Source organism: Heptranchias perlo, chromosome 18 (assembly GCF_035084215.1).
Source record: "Heptranchias perlo isolate sHepPer1 chromosome 18, sHepPer1.hap1, whole genome shotgun sequence".
NCBI lineage: Eukaryota > Metazoa > Chordata > Chondrichthyes > Hexanchiformes > Hexanchidae > Heptranchias > Heptranchias perlo.
Window position 1 is genome coordinate 36232363 of NC_090342.1, and position 14290 is coordinate 36246652.

Below are 14290 nucleotides of genomic sequence, written 5' to 3' on the forward strand. Positions count from 1 at the left end.
CAATCAAGCAGGCTGCTTTGTCCTGGATGGTGTCGAGCTTCTTGAGTGTTGTTGGAGCTGCACTCATCCAGGCAAGTGGAGAGTATTCCATCACACTCCTGACTTGTGCCTTGTAGATGGTAGAAAGGCTTTGGGGAGTCAAGAGGTGAGTCACTCACTGCAGAATACCCAGCCTCTGACCTGCAGTATTTATGTGGCTGGTCCAGTTAAGTTTCTGGTCAATGGTCACTATTGCTAGTTGCAACCATGACTACAATAGTTATATGAAAAGCCCTTCCTCCTGCCTTGTCCAATTGGTAACAGGCCTCAGTATACCAGTCAGGAGATGTAGTCAGGTAATTGACCCCCAGACCTTTGATACAACTACTACTACTGGCCTGGTTAATGCTGTTCGGCTACCCTCTGTATCAAAGCTCACCCATCTGCTGTTTCCCCAGGAATATTGGGAGTAATGTTGATGTGGGAATAGAAGTGAGAAGCATTTTTTAAGTTATTTTGTTTTTGCTGATTATTTGCCTTCTCTTATATTTACATTTCTCCCATATAGAGGTCCAAAGAGATTATGGGATCCATGTACACAGATCACTAAAATGTAGTAGTCAGGTACAAAAAACAATCAAAAAGGCTAATGGAATGTTAGCCTTTATATCTTAAGGGCTAGAATATAAAAGGAAGTTTTACTACAGCTATACAAAATCCTGGTTAGACCACATTTGGACTATTGTGCACAGTTCTGGGCACCACACCTTAGAAAGGATATATATCCCACAGAGGAGAAAATAAATTATTGTGGGAGTGCAACCAGAGACTGAACTATTATAATGGCACCTTTAGAGAATATCAGATGGCACAGTAGTTTAACACAAGTTTAATCTAGATAGATGCCACTAGTATCACTCAGGTAGGTTTCACACAGTAGTTTAACACAAGTTTAATCTAGATAGATGCCACTAGTATCACTCAGGTAGGTTTCACACAGTAGTTTAACACAAGTTTAATCTAGATAGATGCCACTAGTATCACTCAGGTAGGTTTCACTGTGGCCTGCTGTGAGTATAGTCTAACAGGCTTCACTAAAATATGCCACTAGTCTTGCCTAAACAGGCTTCACTATCAGCAGTCTGCCAGCTGTTCTGCCTAGACAATTATCACAATGGTCTTTTGTAAGTCTCCACCTATAACAATGCCAGGTTTCTCTGCAAGTTTTAACAAAATTAGCAACTGGTTTGGTTTTGAATTGTGTAGTAATAAATAAACTTGTTTTATTTCTAATCTTAGGGTGAAACTTTATGATTACCAAGCTATGTGCAAAGGACCCACCAATCACCACAGTGGATCACAGCCTATGCTGAGTGTGAGTATCTACTCCACAATAACATTCTGATGCTTAATTTGAAACTCTTAACAGTGCTGCAGTATTCATGGGACTTGTATGAGTTGTGTGTCACCAGCAGCCAATCATGATGCAGCAACTGATCATGCAAAATTATCTCTTATTTACCAAAAATCACTAACTTCTTAATTAACCAATCCCTCTGCTTGTTCCATCAGCATCAAATTGTTTCCCACTCAACCAAATAATTCTATTTAACAAAACTATTAAGCTGTTTACCCTATGCTGCAAAAAGGATGTCCGATATGGGTGGAAGGTTATATACTGAGTGACATCATGAACAGGTGCAATGGATTATGGGCAGCACTCTTCTCTCATGATATCACTGGAGCTGAAATTGATGGTACCACACAAAATGTAAAGTAGCAAGAAGTAACTCAGAATCAGGGATAAGTGTATCTGTCTTTATAACATTTTGGATTATGAAGCAGTTCAGTAGGCTGCACTATCCCTCCTCTGAACAATAAGTTGAACTAGGTGGATTGTTTGAATTATAAGTTTTCTGATCTGTCCAAAATCATTTTGCATCACCTGTGCTGGCCTAAGCTCCTAATGCTGCATTCAGGCCTCCTGATGAGTTGTTCTTTCTTATGTAATTTATTCGGGGGACATGCCCAGAACATCAAGGAGTTGAGGCCAGCACAAATGATATGCAGTCCTCCTGGATGATTTATAAGGTGTAAGACCGTAGACTATGGATATCAATAGAAGAATGTTTTCCTGGAGTAAATTAGATTTTACAGATTTACTTGTTCCTGATTGTTTTGAAGCTTTCTAAACTAGTTATTAGGGTAAATTCAGTGGTCCTGCACTCCTAGTGGGAGCCGCAATTGAACGAAGTGTATGTTAGAGAATTAGGGGCTACAGTGAGCACAGCTTCTCCACTGGGAACACAGAATTTACACTATCACTTCATTTGATTTCAGATTGAGTTTTGAATTTTCCCCACATAAAACTATTGAAGGAGCCTTTTAGCAGAATTGTGGCTGTATAATTAGTTCACTTCTGTTAACACTTTCTTAAATCCATCCACAGTAGTTTTACATCTAAAGTAATTTTATAGACAGATGAAATTGTTTAGTAGCAGTCTAATTTCTTCTTTGATTCTTTCTTTAGCCTCTCTACGCTTTCCTTGCTGCTCTGAAGTGGCTCCTGAGCAACTTATTCATGTACGTAAAAACTATGCTAAAACCTGTCATGAGTATGGTACACATTTCAGAAGCAGGTGTCTCTGCTATGTAATCCACTCTGTATTAAAACATCAAACTTAACTTCCACAGGTTTAAAAGGGGCACTGTTTTCATGAAAGATTATTTGTTAAATACATTTTGAATTTGTTTGCAATCTGAAGCACAATGATATAAACTCCAACAAGGCAAATCATTACATTGAAAGAGTGATGGAAGCAGATTCTATAGTAACTTTCAAAAGGGAATTGGATAAATACTTGAAGGGGGAACATTTACAGAGCTAGGGGGAACATTTACAGGGCTATGGGGAAGAGCAGGGGAGTGGGACTAATTGGATAGCTCTTTCAAAGAGCCGGCACAGGCACAATGGGCTGAATGGCCTCCTTCTGTGCTGTATCATTCTATGATTCTATATTAATTTCTTCCGGCCCAGGCATAAAAAAGTTTTTCAAACATTCTTTTTTATGTTATGGTGTCCTTTTAGCAATTTTTGTTATCTATATAGGGCACATATCCACTTGAGATAGATCATTACAGATGTTTCTGGGAGTATAAGTACTTTAGTCAAAGATTAATCGTCAGGCTCCTTCACTGATCCATTAAAATGTTAAATTAAAAAGATAAGACTTTGCAAAATAAATTAAACCAGAATTAAGCACCTGAAGCATTGCAAAGTCTCTGCCTTTGTGCATGTTTAACAATTTCTTATACCTTATTGCTGAGAAAAATGTTCTGATCCCCAATCCTTTACCCCCAAGCAAAAGGGCAATGAAGTAGAAGTGGACACTAAGGAGAGCTGAGACTTCCTTCCTTCAGCCATGCATATAAACAGTTAGAAACCTATTAAATTGGGCCTGTCACCATTTCAGTGATAGGAGAACAGACAAAAGTGCCTTGCATCATTTGAAAGTGGCAATTGGCCTTCTTTGTCATTGCAGCATTGCTTAGTATATTGACAGGAAAAAAGTTTTATGACCCCTTTGCATTATAGAACTACTTGAAGTAAAATTGGTTGTGTAATATGTTACAGATCCTAGTATTGTGGCTCTACATGCACCCCATAGCACCAATAGAAAAAGAGATGCTCACACACAATCTTGACTTTAATTTATAGCTTCAGGATCTTTCCAAATGGCTACAGTAGGTCCGTACGAACAGCAAGGGGAAAGCCACATTGCTGACCAGCGTACGCAGAGCAACCAGAGACCAATGGTGGCTGGCGCCAGCATTCTGCTTCTGGAGGAGACTGTGAAAACCATCTCTTGATTATCCATTACTGCAGTGACAGAAAACCACCTTATTTGTGCAACTGAAGTTGGGGCTACCATAAACAGTAACGATGTCATTTTAAGGGATCATAGAATACTCTTTTTTTATGGCAATGTTCCCCTTTTAAAAAAGCTCAGTTCGGGTTGCATCAGAAGCACTTGGCTCCAGATCTCATTGAACCTTGATCCAGACATGGGCGCAAGAGCTGTATGCCAGAGAAAAGGTGAGAATAGCTGCCCTCGACATCAAGGCAGCATTTGACCAAGCATAGCATCAAGAGCTCCAGAAAAGCTGAGGTCAATGGAGATCATAGGAAAACTGTCCAGTTGCTAGAGTCAGACCTGACGCACAGGAAGATAGTCATTGTCAGAGGCCAATTATTGTAGCCTCAGGACATCACTGCCGGAGTTCCTAGGGTGGTGTCCTTGGCCCAACCATCGTCAGCAGCTTCATCAATGACCTTCCCTCTATCATAAAGTTATTGATAAAGTTAACAATTGTACTGTGTTCAGCTCCATTCGCAACTCCACTGATAAGGAAGCAGCTCATGTTAGCCTCTAGCAGGATCTAGACAACATCCAGGCCTGGGCTCCCAAGTGCCAGGTAATATATACGCCACATAAGTACCAGGAATTTTTCTGCCCAACTCACATATTGGCCTGGAAAAATAATTAGAATAAGCTGCAGCGAACAAAGAAGTGGATTGGGAGTGGTGAGGACAGTTAAGAATTCATTTTGCTTGTTGATTTCTGCGGGAATTTCAATTTTATTTATTTACTTATGTCTGGTAGCAAATTATTAAAAGATATAAACAGGGATAAATAATGAATAAATATTGTCACTAGAACAAATAGTTCTTCTGCAACTCACACTGGATCACGGGGCTATGGCTGGGAGCTGTGGATTTTAAGAAGAGTGCCATACTTCACCCATGATTGACATCAGAAAGCCATTTCAGAAGCAGTGCAGAAAACAGTCACCCCTAGAGGCAATTTCACAGCGTTTCAAGGATTACCCTACTTTTTTCAATTTCAGTATTTAACAGTGTGAGAAATAATATTTGCATTGCATTAAACCTTCAAAAACGTGGGCTCTGTTTTGATCAATCTGTCAAGAAAATTTAGAATTGAGATAGCAACTGTATTATACAGCACTGAAATGGCCCTTGCCAAAGTCACAAATGACATCCTATGTGACTGTGGTAAACTATCCCTCCTCATTCTTCTCGACCTGTCTGCAGCCTTTGACACAGTTGACCACACCATCCTCCTTTGCTGTCCAGCTGAGAAGGACTACCCTCGCCTGGTTCCATTCCTACCTAACCAGTCGCCAGAGAATGTCCTTCAATGGCTTCTCTTCCCATTCCCACATCCGCACTGTTCCCTCTGGAGTTCCCCAAGGATCTATCCTTGGCCCCCTCCTATTTCTCATCAACATGCTGCCCCTTGGCGACATCATCCGAAAACACACTGTCAGGTTCCACGTGTATGCTGACGACACCCAGCTCTACCTCACCACCACCTCTCTCGACCCCTTCACTGCCTCTGATATGTCACACTGCTTGTCCAACATCCAGTACTAGTTGAGCAAAAATTTCCTCCAACTAAATATTGGGAAGACTGAAGCCATTGTCTTCGGTCCCCGCCACGAACTCCGTTCCCTAGCCACCAACTCCATCCTTTTCCCCGGCCACTGTCTTGAGGCTGAACCAGACCATTCGCAACCTTGACGTCCTATTTGACATTAAAATGAGCTTCCGACCCTATATCCACTGCATCACCAAGACCATCTACTTCTACCTCCGTAACACCTTCTGCCCCTGCCTCAGCTCATCTGCTGCTGAAATCCTCATCCATGCCTTTGTTACCTCTAGACTTGACTATTCCAATACTCTCCTGGCCAGCTTCCCGTCTTTCACCCTCCATAAACTTGAGCTTGTCCAAAACTCTGCAACAAGTCCCGTTCACCCATCACTCCTGTGCTTGATGATCTACATTGGCTTCCAGTCTGGGAACGCCTCGATTTCAAAATTCTCATTGTTATTTTCAAATCCCTCTGTAACCTGCTCCAGCCCTACAATCCTCCGAGATCTCTGCGCTCCTCCAATTTTGGCCCCTTGCGCATCCCCGATTTTAATCGCTCCACCACTGGCAGCCGTGCCTTCACCTGCCTAGGCCCTAAGCTCTGGAATTCCCTCCCTAAACCTCTCCACCTCTCTCTCTTCCTTTAAGACGCTCCTTAAAACCTACCACTTTGATCAAGCTTTTGGTCACCTGTCCTAATATCTCCTTATGTGGTTTGGTGTCAAATTTGGTTTGATAATGCTCCCATGAAGCGCCCTGGGATGTTTTACTACATTAAAGCTGCTACATAAATGCAAGTTGTTGTTGTTGTTGTTGTTGTTGCCTCTTTTAAACGCGATCCTGTTATGAAACCTGTATACTCACCCCACCAATTCTGCAATGATCTAAGTGGCAGTGGCGTTAATTTAGCAACTCGATCTTGTAATTGATTTTAATGGGGATGGAGCCATGATAATTAGCTGTTCAACTGTTTTGGCAAGGGAAAGAGCATAGCAGCACAAATCGATCAAGAAATTTTGGTGTGGCGTAAATAATGGCCTGAGTCACTCGCCATAATTTCCTGGAATTAGTAATGGCGTGTGTCGTAGATGCGCCCTTGCTATCGCACAACTTTCCAACAAATTTCGGCACATTTTGGTTAACTCATTTTCAAATTTCTGGGCAACCTCCTTCAATTCAATTGCCTATCATAGTTTGATATTGTCTGTACATTTAACCAATTTACATTAAGTTTCTGAATCCAAGACACTGACGTGGAATTCATGTGGACTTTTATCAACTGACTTTTGGAAGTCTAAGTATGCCATGTTGAAGGGTTTACCACAGTCAACTTGGATTGTCACTTCCTCAAAGAAATCAAAGAATCTGGTCAGGCAGGAACTTCCCTTCTAAATCTGTGTTGACTGTTGTTAATTAGGTAGTCATTATACAGATAATCTTAACGTTTATTCCCGATAATCATTTCTATTATTTCATACGGAATTGAAATAAGACTAATAGGTCTGCGATTGCCTCTATCTATTTTGTCTCTTTTTAAAGGACCAGTTTCCTCTTCTATTGGTATCTTTCCAGTGTCCATTGACTCCCTCATAATGATTGTCAGTGCCTCACAGATCTTTTCCCTAGTCTCTCCCAACATTCTGGGATAAATAACATCTAACCCTGAGGAGTTATTTGTTTTAAGCCTTTTCAGATTGTTTAAGACTTCCATCTCCTTTATATTGAGGTCCTGAATTTTGCCTTTATTTTTTTTTGGAGGTGGGAGGCATGTTGTTTGTGTCTTTCCTGTGAATTGATTGAGTAAGCAATCATTCAGAATATTTACTATTTAATGCTGATCCTCAGTTTCATACTATTTGCATCTTTTAACGTTCTTACCTCCTCTTGGACAGTCATCTTGCTATTGTAGTACTAACAATAAGACTCCTAACAAATAAATATAAATATTATTTTAATGCTCACAATCAATTCTCGGTAACGGTGACCTGTGTGTTCAGCCTACAAGTGGAGGACGTTGGTGCGCCAATCCATTGTGCCAAACATTGGTAAGATGTTTGTGCCAATACTTGTCTGTAGGATGAGTTTTAAATTTGGGAAGCATTGATAAATATAGCTGAGGTATTTCTCTATAGGGAAAGGAAAAAATCAATTGGAAGGGCACCCCAGTTGTCTGACACGTTTTCTGTGGGTTAGCTAGAGAACAGCATTAGAAAAGACTTGAAAACAAAGCATATATTATTCAATGTATATACCACCTAAACCCTTGATTAGCAACTCATTCCTGGGTATCCACTATTCTATGTATAAACCATCTAAACCCCATGATAACATTCCAGCCAATAACTCACTCCTAAATATCCATGACTTTGTCATATACAGTATAAACATGAGTCCCTTGATTACATCCCAGCTGGATCTGACTCCCAAGCATTCGTTATCCTATGTATAAATCATCCAAACCTTTGATTATATTCCAGTTTGTAGCTCATGTCCAGATATTCATTAATAGATATTAGGGCTGATGATCTTGGCCCTAGCACCCCAGGAGTGCCCACAGAAGAAGTGCAAATAGAAATATGGGCAGAGGCCTTCAATGCTGGGTCTCTGCTCCAAGAGTGCTCTCCACGAACTAGTTGCCAGACTGATGAGAACCCTCATAACACTGCGCCTCAGGCAAGCACACTGATGCAAGTCAAAATTTTTGTTGCGTGTATGGCACCACAGGAAGCTTCACCCTAATTTGCAGATGCAGCGAATGCTGTACATGTTGTGGGCAAATGCCCCATAAAAAGGGGGCACTGCGGCAAGGTAAAGAGTTATTTGGGTCCTTGAGTCAGCAGATTTAGTAAGGCAAAGCCAATATCCTCATACAGGAGTATTAAGCTGTTATTAATAGGTATTTTGTTTGGATATTTTGTCCTGTTATTTGTGGGAGGACATCAGCACAAAGTGAAGGAAGGAGTGCCTTTTGGGATAATCCTTTATATGTACTATATGGAGGAGGATGGGAACTGTCAACCCTACCTGGTCTGGCCTACACATGACACCAGTCCTACACAATGCGGTTGACTCTTAATGCCCTCAGGACAACTAGGGATGGGCAATAAATATTGCCTTGCCAGTGGTGCCCACATCCCAAGAACAAATGTAAAACAAAAGGAGGATGAGCAGGAATGACACCTGCAGGTAATGCTGGGGTGTGGTGCCATACACGCAACAAAAAGGAGGGGAGTGAGCTCGGGCTGGGAGTGGCCCATAGTATTGCTGTGGAGCCACGAGGGCCACTCCTTCTCCACCAGGCTCCACACAGATATAAGTTTTTTTTTTAAATTGTTGTAACCGGCCTCCTTTTAAGGAGTAATGGTTAGGCCATGTAGACCTGGAAAAACTGAGCAGAGCATGGTTATCATAATGGCTGCTTCGGGCAGGCGCCCTGGACACTTGGAAGTGGTTGGCTGCCAACGGCACATTTCCAGGGGGTATCAGGCACAAGAGATCATGCCTGGAAATTGGTCCCACAATGCTAATTTTGCATCCAAAAACAGACGCATCAAAGTCCAATTTCTCTCCCACCGAGTTCTGAAATTGTGATTGAATGCCAGATGAGCTGCTCCCTGCTGATGCCGTGGAGGGCCTGGCTTCTGTTCGTTGTGTGGTTCTTGTAAAGATGGACAAAATGAAAGCCACGTGAACAGTAATGTTTATGTGTACACATGACCTGCATCATCTCACTATGGTCTGCACAGGAAGGTCCTAAACATTGACATTTTCAAACAAATTGACCAGGATTAGGAAGGTCTGAAAGATTACATCTTTACATTGACTCATGGAGTTTCTGTGGTCTGTGCCCATGGAGTGTTTCCTAAATGAGAAGTAGGCTGTACCATATTACAAAATGTTACATCGTTGAGCAATGAACAGTGAATCATTAGGGTATAGCTACAGGGCAAACAAACAATTTTACATCTGTGTAAATGTCAGGGCAAACAAACAATTTTACATGTGTAAATGTCCACACTTGCTTTCCTCCTCCTAGTGAGGCAGTGCAGCCATGTCCTTGGCAGGACGTTGGTGTAGCTGGTGTTACTGGTAGCAAGAAGTGGCTGAGATTATGCCCTGCAAACCACTGCCTTCAAGATCTCTCTTCCATGGTAGGGAAACAGTCCTTTGCCCCACCTCCTGCAGCTGCTGCTCAATGACCTCATCATCAAAGTAGAATGCCCATAAGTGACTCGCCCTCTTTCCTGGCAATCTGATTGATTTGATACTGCTTGCCCATTTCTTCCTCCTTGCCACTGCCAATTGTAAAACTATATCTTGTGTAAGGGGTTTCTTTTTTACTGTTTCTCGGGCTTATAATAGGTCAGCCAGTTATGTTTTCCTGAGCTGCCCTGCCCGCAGTGCGGTTGCGAATCGCTTACCCCTTCCTGATTCTGAGCTGAGGACTTATCGAGTGGTAACAAAGACAGACAAACAGACCAGTGGATTGGTACAAGGAAAACCAATGTTTATTAATAAGAAAACTAAAACTACAAAGTAAACAGTATAATACAGAAGATAAAAAGAAATCGCTATGGATGTAATACAGTTTTACGCTTAACGGGTTGGAAGAAACGGACACATCGAGGGAAAATTCTAAAATCACAAGTTTAGCAATATCCCCTTTAACCCGCACCCTTACACTTATGCTAGGTTGTCTTGTGGCGGCCAGAAAATTAATGCTCACCGATGAAAACAGATGAAAAGGCCTGGCCTCTGTGCCTGCTGTTGCCGTCGACATGTGGTTGCGAGGTTTACTGAATGGCCTTCCTTCTTAGGTGCTAGCAGACAGACAGGACAGGGCCAAGAGGTGAAGAGAGAAGAAGAAGAGAGAGATACTGGGCAGCCCCAGTTATACCCTCTTGGTAACAGGTTTTTTTCATACCTCATCAGCTTGCTTCATTGTTTGATTTAAGCACGAAACGTAAGACAAAGGACCCCATCTCTGGCCCATTTACATTAATGGCCAATTCCTGTATTTCTGAGTTCCATAACTGCTTTAAGACAAAGGACCTAATTTCTAGCCCATTTACATAATGGACGGTTCCTGTATCGATCTGTTCGCTAACTGCTTTACCATTGTTCCAAATGTACCTTGATGGTTCACCTTTTGTCCTGCGATCACTTCCTGCTCGAATTTTGATGTGTTGGCCGGCCATGTTGATAGCTTGCCTCAGGGCTAGAATGCAGCTGCATTGTTTAAAGAAACCTGTCTGAAACACGAAGCCTGCCGAGTTGTTGAGAATGCAATTTCAAATCTGCCGGTCCTCGGCCATGTGTCTGACTGCAGCCATTTTGAGAGACCTTGGATTTTTTAAAACAGTCACACCAGGGTTTCTTTAATAACTCCAATAAATCTTCGGGGTGGGGGGAACATGTGAAATTTTGCGAATCCCTTCACTTGGCAGAAATAAGTTCACAGAAGCACTCCAGAATATTTCCTTTCAATTTGTGATCTTAAAAAATGTTCACCCAGCCTAAAAAACATTCAACCAGACTCAGAGTTTACATTTTCTTCCTTAGGCACAACAACCCCTTTAAGCATGCACAGCCTTTTAAGGCTTGCAACTCGGCTTTTATTTCCTGGGCCATCATCGATGTGCCCAATAGGAGGCTTCAGTGCCTGCCCGTGTAACATCCAGGAGAAGCCAATAAGGCCAGAGACAAAATCCAGGCGCACAGCACTGACATCAAGCACTGCGCTATTGTTGTGTGCTGCCGACACACTGCGCTCATTTCCATGCACCTCAGAAAAATGAGGCCAACTTAGTTTAGGTTTCTTGTAAGTGACAAATACATTCTTTGGTACCAATTAAAGGGAGATTGGCATTGTTTGAGAAAGGGAAAGAGCCTAGAACAGCCTCACATCACTTCTATCAAACTGATAACATGTACTGATAACGCATTGACTTTTATTGCAACACAATGGAATTTGTCCTTTGAGTAATGTCATAGTTTCCTGGTTGCGTTGGATATCCATGGAATTAAGCTTGTATAACACCTTTTCAGGGACAATAATATCTCCTTAAATATTGCAGATTTTTGGTTGAATTCAACTTCTGTGGCCTGTGGAATTTGGACAACATGGTGAATGGTACGTGAAAGATGTTTCATATGTGTGAGGTTATGATGCTTTTTATGTACTCCATATATTGTAGGCATTGTGACTTAACTCAGACCATTGGAGTCTGCTGCAGTTTGAACATTCCTAATACTTGTAACTACAATGCCCAAACTGCGTGTTACATACTGGTATTATGGTCCTTTTGGGTCACCTGACTTATCTCAAGATACTGATGACAAGCCAGCTGCCCTTGATAGGCATTTACCTATCATCAAGTCGTTGTCAGACTGTCAGGCAAATCAGCATGGTGAAAAGGATCCATCAATTGGCAATGGAACACTTCTGAGAATGGTTGTAAAGGAGTCAGCATTCTGGAATGTTCCTCTCTTCTATCTGGAGGAGGTTATGTGGTAGACAGATACCTTCAAAGAGAGAAAAGAAAGGAGTGAAATAGATTTTAAAAACTGCACACTTGTAGAGCAAGACAGACAATTTGAACACCAGGCAAAACAGGAGTCGGAGCATTGATGCTCAACCTTAGTTATTTTGAATATTTATATAACTGAAGAGACAATGTTGCTGAAGGAAAGAATAAATTGACCCAAAAATTACTTATAAATGTAAAAGAACATAAATAAGATCATCTCATCTATGTTCTGTAAGAGCACCAGTTCCTGGGTGTGTCTTTCGGATGCCCTCAGACACAGAATCCTTTTTCAGGCCTCTGACTGGCAGTCTGTTTATCATTTTAATTCTAATTCTCTTATCTCTGTCTCTCTCACACATATTTTCTCCATGAATCATTACCATTCGCTTTATCACCCATCATCTGACTGTGATCATCATGTGACCCTGCTGTCTTCCCTTTTTAACATATCATGTAACCTGCTCAGCCAAGACAGTCTTCCATTTTGGTAAGTGACTGTACTTTCAACCTCTCCAAGGTCATCCTCATCCATATTGCATTACAATAACTAATCAAACTGTTCCCATTAAGTGGAAATCGATCAGATTCTGATTAAATTACATGAATGTGGAAGACCCAATAACTTGAGTTTTAATGAGTTCTACAGTACTTCCTCAGGAGGGTAACTTAACCCATATTTTATCAATTCCTACAAATTGGTTGGTACAACTTGTATCTTAATTTTTAAAAAGCTGATATTTGACTTAGTGATGACATTGAGTGTCTATTTATCAAAGTAATTTTGCAAACTACCAAGTAGCATATGTAGTGTTACACTTATTATGATGGAGCAACATACAACTGATGAAATGTAAATTAGCACAAGTATTAATACATTACATAATTAACACTCTTAGGTTTCATTGATTATTATTACACTGTGTCTCAGTATGTATTAAATATGAAATAATGGATGTTTAGGAGTTATAAGGTACCTGAAGGCATAAACTATAATAAAAAAGTTATGGGGTATGAACATCTGTAAACCTTTGAGCCTTTCACTTCCTCCAAAAAATCTGTTATTTCCTATGCCTGTACAATGTCTTCTTTTAAATAAGATTGTCCTTTGGGTAAAAGAAAGCTTTGCGGTAACCTGATTAAAGTTTTAATGATTAGGAACATAATTGACAAAGTCAGTCATTTTGGTAAAGTGTCCAAATAATCAATCAAAAGTGAGTTGTGTTGTGTCTAATGGCATAAAACTCCTTGGCCTAGAAATTCGGTCATGCAGCACTCGTCTCTAGGGCGCTAAACGGCCTCCAATATGGCAGGCAGGAAGTGCACCGCCTGCCGTATTGGCAAAGGCCACAAAATTGGCCTGCAGTAACCACGCCTGAAGCTGTTTGAGGTCCCCACTGCAATTGGTTTACCCTGAGGCAGCCAACACTCAGAGAAACCAGGTCTACAGGGGGCCTAACAGGGCTTTAAAGGAACCGGCTGTTAGGCCGCAACCAACAAGGTAAGGTTTTCAAATATACCAACCTGAATATGGGGGGACTCCTGCTCCTCCCGACCCCACAATTAAAGAACGCAGGCCACCACTACCCCCCCGGATTATTGACTCTACTCCCCCCCCCCCCCCCCCTGCCCCCGGCCCCCGGCCCCCGGCCCCCGGCCCCCGGCCCCCGGCCACTGGTTCCTTCCCAAACTAATCGCCCCCGTTTCTGGTTGCCCAATTCATCACTTAACTGAAGGCCGGTGCTGACGCCGCAGTGGCCTGATATTCAATGCCGGCGAACTGCTATCCATTACTATTCACAACTCGCTGGCTCGATAGAAATGAGGCCGAAGGCCCAATATTGCGTGCACCTCGAGCCTCACCGTAATCCCTGCACCCCCCGGTGCTCAAAAAAGGGCGCGCCCGAATTTCTACGCCCTTATGTTTTTGTTGGAATGATTTTGTATGAACTTCATCCTTATCGTTACAGCCTTTTGTTTATACTGCTTTAACTGTCACAGGTCACAAGCACCGGAAACAGGACCTCTTCCAGCCCTGCAGCACTGAGTACCCAGCATTTGTGTATGACCCGACGATCAAAGAAACAAATGGATTTGTCGAATGTGGAGACTGTCAGAAGTAAGGAATCTCTTTCACTGCCTTGTATACATTTTCTGTTGGATTGTAGTACATGCAGCTCATTAAATACTCCTGTTTCTAGTGGGGCAGGGAGGAGGAGCATTGGAACAGAGCAATGTACAGGACCTGAAGAAACCATTTCACTCCATCTGCCTCGTCCCAGTGTTCTAAAAATAGCATATATTAATCTATCTGTCATACCCTTGAAT

General features: G+C 41.9%; 1 protein-coding gene across 1 annotated transcript in view; it reads left to right on the forward strand.

The window, feature by feature from the left end:
- Nucleotides 1-14290, forward strand: part of cacna2d4a (calcium channel, voltage-dependent, alpha 2/delta subunit 4a) — a 435940-nt gene that overhangs the window by 361865 nt on the left and 59785 nt on the right. The window contains 5 exon segments of the mRNA XM_067999142.1: nt 1279-1354; nt 2510-2562; nt 11513-11568; nt 12432-12452; nt 13964-14081. Of these exon segments, the coding sequence (XP_067855243.1) occupies nt 1279-1354; nt 2510-2562; nt 11513-11568; nt 12432-12452; nt 13964-14081 (324 nt within the window).